The sequence below is a fragment of the Phycodurus eques genome, chromosome 9 (genome assembly GCF_024500275.1).
Source record: "Phycodurus eques isolate BA_2022a chromosome 9, UOR_Pequ_1.1, whole genome shotgun sequence".
NCBI classification, from domain to species: domain Eukaryota; kingdom Metazoa; phylum Chordata; class Actinopteri; order Syngnathiformes; family Syngnathidae; genus Phycodurus; species Phycodurus eques.
Window position 1 is genome coordinate 19745724 of NC_084533.1, and position 8131 is coordinate 19753854.

Genomic DNA, 8131 nt, shown 5'->3' on the forward strand with positions numbered 1-8131 from the left:
AAGGACATGAAGTGTAGTAACAGAAACTGAATATTGATAAAATAAAGAACATTCTTAAATGTTGCTGAATCAACAGCACCTCCGCTGCATGTAGCCAAATGGTGCACTCTTTTTTTTTTTTTTTCTCAATTGCTTCATGAGGCTATTGGTGAAATATGGTACAATGGTTAGAATTTTTAATGTTCAAACTGAAGGTTGTTTGTTTTGAATAATGACACAAATCTCTCTCCCTTTTTCTCCACCCCCCCTCAGAGTTTTTCCGGGAACTGTTGAAAAATGCAGAGGTCTCACTTCACAACATGTTTGTACGAACCTACGGGATGATGTACGTGCAGAACGCCGAGCTGTTCAAGAACTTATTTGAGTCCCTGACGCGGTACTACGTGTCAGGAAGCTCGGCTGTCAACCTTGAGTCAATGCTGTCAGACTTTTGGGCCGACCTCCTGGAGAGGATGTTCCGGCTGGTCAACGTGCAGTATGAATTCAGTGATGCCTACATGGAGTGTGTCAGCCGCCACACAGAGCAGCTGCAGCCTTTTGGTGACGTGCCTCGCAAGCTCCGCATCCAGTTGATGCGTGCTTTTGTTGCTGCGCGTACATTTGTACGCGGCCTAAACCTCATGCCAGAAGTGGTCAACAAAGTCTCTACGGTAAGAGAAGAGGTGCACTTTTGCCAGGAATGCAGAGCTGTATTCTGAATGCATATCATTCTTGGCTACGATTCCATTACAGTCTGATAACATAAACCACTTTGTTTTCTCTGTTGTGACATTTTTTTCCAACAGATGGATTAACCAATGATTAGATTATTCTGTTTTGTGAAATAATGGCTTGTGATCTAAATAGTCAGTGTCCAAGTATGTTACTGTGTCAATATTTGTCTTCAAATTGCCCTGCAGGTCAGCGCGTCTCCCAGCTGTGTGCGAGCGGCCATGAAGATGTTGTACTGTCCCTACTGCTCGGGCCAAGTGGCGCTGAAGCCCTGCCAGAATTACTGTTTGAATGTTATGCGGGGCTGTTTGGCCAACCAGGCAGACCTGGACACAGAATGGAACAACTTTCTTGGTAAATGACGTTTCTAACTCGCTGTAGCCTCACTCTAGTCTTGTGTGGAATCTACCCTGCCTCTGTCATTTTAAGGTAATTGGTTAAAGGTTCATTACTGTTTATATCAACTCAGTGATTCAAACAGTGTGTCGTGGGACATGAGAGTGTCATGAGAGATCATCAGGTGTCTCGTGGGAAGTGATCCAGTTTTATTTATTATTAAGATTATCAAATTGGTCTAAAAAAATAATCCTTCCATCCATCCAGTTTCTTTACCGCTTATCCTCGTTAGGGTCACGGGCCACTGGAGCCCATCCCAGCTATCTTCGGGCGGCACCCTGTACCGGTCGCCAGCCAATCGCAGGGCACATAGAAACAAACAACCATTCGCACCCACATTCACACCTACGGGCAATTTAGAGTCTCCAATCAACCTACCACGCATGTTTTGGGGATGTGGGAGGAAACCGGAGTGCCCGGAGAAAACCCACCCAGGCGCAGGGAGAACATGCAAACTCCACACAGGTGGGGCCGGGATTTGAACCCCGGTGCCCAGAACTGTGAGGCAGATGTGCCAACCAGTTGTTCACCATGCCGGCCTAAAAAAATAATTTATGACAAATACATATGTATCTTTATTCAATTATTTATGGCAGCAACAAGTGACAGCCTGAACAATTAAATGCTTTTCCACTAGATAGCAGCAGTTACATAATAACCTGAGTATTCACTTTTGTGATATATTTGGTGGTGTGCGGTGAGAATTTCTCCAAAGTAAATGATGTGCCTTGGCTCAGTTAAGGTTGGGAGACCATGGAAACGTCGTAGTTTACTATCAGAATCATGTGGAAACTTCCCCTCATTAAAGTAGCCCGTTAATGCAGTGACTATTGGCACATATTTCATAGTTCTGGACTTAAAAATATTGTGTGCAGAAAGAGTTCCGCCAAAAAGACTCACTATTTATTGTAGGCTAATTTTCTTTTTTTCTTTTTTTTTTTAAACAGTTCTTGGCCCGCCCATATTTTACTCGAACCCCTACTTGAGCTGTGACGTAAGCGCAAGAAGCAGGTCTGATTTCCCCATACTAGTTAACGTACTCTGTTGGCTCAGAAGCAAGCCTGGGCCATAATTATCGCTTATCTTCAAAGTCTGAATGTTTTTAGTAGACAGCAATGAGTGAAAATAGTGAGGTTAAATAAATATGTGTAGGCTTGTTTGGTTGGAGTCAATCGCTGTAATGCCTCCTTGCAGAGACCAGCCACCTCAAGCAAGTGATTCGTTTCTGCCTAGTTTTGCGAGCTATTTCTTGGGCTGGTTGCATCACTTACCTTTGAAAATTTTTTTTGGAAGATGACGTACCACAGGCTTTTAGCATTTATGAAGTTTTTGTATAATCCAGTTTATGTCACTGCAGACTTTGATGTGCACTTCTGCCTGATCTCTCTTCAGTAGACTGGGAATAATGACCTACTTCGTGCATCACGGTGCCGTGTTCGTACTATTTAAAAAAAAAAATTTTTTTTAATCAGATTTGGACACCTTTTTTTGCACAGTCATGGGGTGCGGCTCAGTGCGACTTTTATGTGCACGGCTTGGGAACTGCACCGTTCGTGCAGCAAATTCTAGTTTCGTTTTACTCGGGTTCCCTCACGTTTTTTTGTTGGATGTGGATGCCAAGACCACAATAAACAATCCAAATCAATTGGAATACGAGTCTGTGTTCTCTATTAGGAGAGACCTTGTACTTGCTACTCTAAAATGGAACTAGGCTGGAGACATCATACCCCCTTTTTATGATCCTCGCTGCGCTGTAAGGCGGTTTCAGCCAGACCTATGTGACAAGTGTATTGTATCACCAAAGCACTTATTTTGGTGTTTTGCGACTTCCTGTCACGATAGCATATCAATTAGCATGGCGTCCTCGTCTTTCTCCTGTCAATTATCCCTCGTCCTCCCTTTGTGATAATGATACTTGCCAAAAAGTATAGTTGATTCGCTGCCATGGAGGTGATGATAAAAATGATTCTGATTCTGATTTAGCCCTGTTAGCTGTAGCTCGTAGCTGAGCAGCGCATAATACTGTACAGCAAGCATTCCCCCTGAGTACCTGACCAGAAAGCAGTGAAGTTGGGCAACTGTTCAATCTGGACGTGCTATTTTTTTATATATATTTATTTATTTTTAGAATATAGTGTACAAGACCACGTGCTGGCCACGGTTTTTGCTTGCGTCTTATTAACATCCTGTTTCAGCAATTTTATTTCAGTGCCAAATGTTTTTCCGTCCGAAACCGAAAATGCATTTTTGGCCCACAGATGATCATTGAAATATGAACACAACAAAATAAACTCATAACACAGCTTAGTGTTATTAATTTAAAATGCCCCAGTTGTAGGCTGGAGCTGTGATAACAACGAGTTCAAGATTTTGTGTTAACGGCACCAGATTTGACTATTAATCTGTTTACTGCTGTCTGTGGAGCCACCTGGCATTTACACCACAGCCACTATGCAGCAGCGCCTCTATTTTTGACTTTGCTTCCCCCTACTGGACATTAGTTGTAACGCCAATGTTTGGGATGATGATGGGTATTTTTCCATGAATGCTTTCTGACAGGGTAGTTTGTCCAATTTCTTTTTTAGATGCCATGCTAGGTCTGGCTGAGAGACTCGAGGGTCCTTTCAATTTTGAGTCTGTCATGGATCCAATTGATGTGAAGATCTCCGACGCCATCATGAACATGCAAGAGAACAGCATGCAAGTTTCACAAAAAGTCTGTATTTTTCCATCTTTTTGACAGATGAAAGAAATACAGAGACTCAATATGAATTGACCTTTTTCCCTCGCTGACAGGTATTCCATGGATGTGGCCAGCCTAAACAGGTGGTATTCCGCTCCAAACGGTCTGCCAAGGACACAGGCTTCACTGGCCGCTTCCGCCCCTACAGCCCTGACGCAAGACCTACCACTGCTGCTGGAACGAGCTTAGATAGACTGGTAAGGTCTAAGATGACAGATCTTTAGAACACTGTGTGTCTGTTTGTGAGGCTATGCTTGAGTTGTTTGTTTTCTATAACAGACGAATGATGTAAAGAAGAAGCTGAAACATGCCAAGAAGTTCTGGTCCACATTGCCAGACACTGTTTGTGCTGGTGAGAGAATTGCACCTGGTGATGACTGCTGGAACGGAACAGCAAAAAGCAGGTAAAGGATTTGCTCCCCAGCCATATCGTGGTTCATTGCTAGATCTTATTTATCTATTTTTATGGGTTTTAACAGGATACTTACTGTAATGTGGTAAAAGAGAACCACAGTCGCCAGTTTTCATCTGTTTATTAAACGGAAGGAGAACAGTAAAACACAAATGCAATAAATTACCTGCTGTTGGCCAAAGCCCACGCTCAGACATTCCCTCGCAGACTCGATGATGTCACACGCCACCCCACCAGGCCATGCCTCTTAAAGTCACATGCATGTACACAGACACTATACGTTTTGTGTTTGTAATTTGTTTTTCTGTTTAAATACATTTGCAATGTGTTTAAAATGTTTTTCATTAAGTTTAGGTGTTATATATCGGCTTACGGTGTACAGTGGACCCCCGCATATTCGCAGTTCAGCACCCGCAGATTCACCTCTTTGGATTGTAGTGCAGTGGCTGTATATCCCCTCTTATTCAAGAATTTTTGGGGTAAAAAAAAACAGGCACCAATTATTTATCTTCTACCTACCTCACCACTTTTCACCTATTGCGGGTGGGTCTGGAACATATGTCCTGCTATAAACTGGGGTTCACTGTACAGCACTACTGACTAATCTCATCATATAGGTATGAGGCAGTTGTCATTGGGAATGGGCTGGCCAATCAGGTGTCCAACCCCGACGTGGACGTGGACATTACAAAACCAGACATTGTGATTCGAAGCCAGATTGCAGTTCTGAAGGAAATGACAAGTTGGCTGAAAGCTGCATACAGCGGCAATGATATCTCTTTTGAAAACGGTGAGAATGGTAACTTTTTAACTATTCCTGACGATATTTCGTCGTTGCAAATGCATTACATTGTGCATCTCTGTGTACTCAGACGAGGAAGCCAGCGGAGGAGAGGAGAGCGGCAGCGGCTGCGATTCTCCATCCTGTGACACGGATCGGGACATCTACTTTTCCACTCCACCCAATCCGGTGGATCCCCGAGTTAATCTGGTGCACAGTGAATCATCAGCTGGTTTCAATTTGCAAGGAAGCCTGGCACTGGCGCTCTGCGGGCTGGGTCTGCTTGGTGCCCTCTTGAGATAAAAGTATTTGGGCCGTGAGATGAAGAGAATGACTGAGAACGATGGAGTGAAGGGGAAAACTGTCAGAAAGACTTTAACAAGACTGCCTTCAGGACCTCGGACAGTCCACCATCGGGGGAAGGGGGGAGACTCTTCTTAATATTACAATAATTTCACTTTTAATTATTTGTTTGCATGTTTCGAGGACAACCGTGTACAACGATCTGATTCTCATCCCAAGAAAGCCACCTTTTCCACGAAGTGAAACCTTGACTCCTCGTGGCTCTGTTGGAGCTACACTATGGTTCTGCTTGCAACATTCGGAAAACAATGTCTTATTTACGCGGTTTAATCTCATACTTCAGTGTGTGCCTTTTTCAATGATTGCCATCTAAAGTATATAACTAACACATGGTACCTATGATGGAAAATACCTTCCTCTTCATTTGTGTCCTTCCATCCTGCAGAGATCAGCAAATAACAGATTTTAGTAGTTGTATATGAGCAGTGATAATGAGTGTTCCTTTAGGAGAGTCATTTACCACTGTGTGCAAACTGTGAATCTCTGTGCGTTTATGCATTTACCTACAACAGCCAGTATGAAATTCTGGGAATGAAGAGTCTTCACTTCTTTCTCTCAAATAGGAAACCGTGTAGGCTCTCTGTTCTGTTTTCCTTGGAAAGATAAAATATGTTGTCAGGGTTGCAGCATTACTTCATAAATGCAAGGAGAGAAGTAACAGCTTCAGGTGATGGAATCATTATTTACAAGAGCTTTGAGGACTCCTCTTGAGTCCAAAGCCGCAAAGACTATATTGGCTATGAGCATAATCACAGCCTAACGTCTAAGATTCTTTGTTCAGCAGTTCAGTAGTAAGGTCATACCTCATACATGCTGTCTATGTCAGTGCAATCTAGTTATTATGGAGTTGAAAGTGACTGTTAGAGATGTGATCTGTGGCTGGCACCCTGGTGAATGGTGGTCAGGCCTGAGAAAGGAGCAGGACTCTCCCGGTGTTACCCCTGAAGAAGGCAAAGCTGACAAGTTCCAAATGGCCCTTTTTCCTGTACCGTAAGATCAGTTCACGACAGAAGGTCTACCTTTGTACAGTCTTACATGTTTGAAAGAAATGTGATTCACATTCATCTAGACAAGAGAACCAAAAGAGAGTGCTTCGATCAAAAATCAAGGAAAGATTATTTTAATACAGGGTTTTTATGTTAAAGAGGTGCTGTATTTTATTTTATTTTTTTAGCTACTTTTGGTATGAAGATACATATTAGGTACTACAGTGGGTTTGGAATGCTAGTATTAGTTGGCTGAACTGGATTGTGTGCTCCTTGGATGCACACTTGGACCTCTTACATTGTCTTTTTCAGTATAATTGGATTCCTCTTGAACCATTTAATCTACCTATCCTTTACAGTTGCATCATTTCAATTCATGGTTGAATGTTGAAGTTTTGTCACAAGTGCTACCAAAATGAATGTGGTGTATGGTATAGATTTTTGTTTAGAACCGCCGTACATAATTGGTAACTTCTAAAGATAAAATGAATGTAGATTTAATTAAATTGTATCTGTTATGTGTGGATATTCCCTCAAGGTTGTCATACACTATGTTGTTTCCTAAAAAGCACAACATGACTATCTGTTCATTTGTTTATTCGGTGTTATCTTTTTCCATTTCACCTCTAAAATTGTTGCCTCAAGTAGCCTTTGTACAGTAACTTATGTGTATCTTATTGTCATTCTCTGAAACTGGCAGAGACTATCCATAATTTACAGTGTTCACCGTCTCTTAAACATCACAGTCCTTGATTTATACTTTGAGGTTTTACATATGCAATTGTACAATTTTTAAAAGTGGCTTTTCCCGTGTACCTTGATGGACCTTAAAAATCTGGCCACGGTAAAGATGGGCAGAAAATACCGTAAACCATCTTTTTACCTCGTTTGGCTTTGAAATTGACAGTTGATTGTAAGCTCACATGAAAATATCTTCAAAATAAGAATAATAATAATGAATTAGTGTGGCCATAGCTGTTTAAAATCCCACTTTGAAGGAACCCCTATGCAATCATTTTAAAACCCTCAAACCTTAATTTAAAATAATTAAGCCTGAGCTTCAGCAAGTGGATTTGGCATTGCTGTATATCACTGTGACTGACTGGTGTATCGTTAACAATTTTACAAGTGCTTATGTAAGTCGTAGAAGCATTGAGTGAAGAACCCCCCCCCCCCCCCCCCCCCCCCCACACACACCAAAAAAACTAAACAAAAAACAACATCAACAAATGTTCAGAGTAAATGTTTTGGGAAATGATGGTAAATGTTTGTGCTTGCAACGTTTTCCAGCTGGCAGGAGTTGGTCCCGCTGCAGTATGCTGTGTTTTTGAACCACAGATCAGCTTAGTCTCGTGACTAAATTGAGTTGGACAGGACAGGTGTTAGTCTTTCAATTGTCTTTGGCCCACAAGTAAACTGAATGGACTCGATCATCTCTGAGGAGAGAGCGTGTGAATGACTGAAAAGAATAAGAAAAATGTAAATAAAGAGCAGCCATTTTAGATGTCTCTAAAAGAGGCCTTAACAGTACAACAGATTTTTACATGTCAGAGTATCGCCTAAATGTTATGGAAAAAAAAGATGAGATAGATGTTGAATTGTAAGAAAAAAAATGTATATTAAACGTTTCTTAGTCTTGTTGAAATAAAGACTGCCAATATTTAACTGATTGTGAACGTCTTCATTTAGTGATATTTGCACTTTTCACCCGATTCAGAGTCTGGATGTCGTTTTAGCTA

At 41.7% G+C, this 8131-nt stretch overlaps 1 protein-coding gene across 1 annotated transcript in view; it reads left to right on the plus strand.

The window, feature by feature from the left end:
• The window catches only part of gpc4 (glypican 4), a 33460-nt gene extending 25882 nt beyond the window's left edge, over positions 1 to 7578 (plus strand). Inside the window, exons 4-10 of the mRNA XM_061686223.1 lie at positions 253 to 650; positions 900 to 1065; positions 3693 to 3823; positions 3904 to 4047; positions 4130 to 4254; positions 4880 to 5052; positions 5135 to 7578. Of these exons, the coding sequence (XP_061542207.1) occupies positions 253 to 650; positions 900 to 1065; positions 3693 to 3823; positions 3904 to 4047; positions 4130 to 4254; positions 4880 to 5052; positions 5135 to 5346 (1349 nt within the window). The 3' untranslated portion in view covers positions 5347 to 7578. The remainder of the gene's footprint in view (positions 1 to 252; positions 651 to 899; positions 1066 to 3692; positions 3824 to 3903; positions 4048 to 4129; positions 4255 to 4879; positions 5053 to 5134) is intronic.
• The last annotated feature ends 553 nt before the right edge of the window (positions 7579 to 8131 follow it).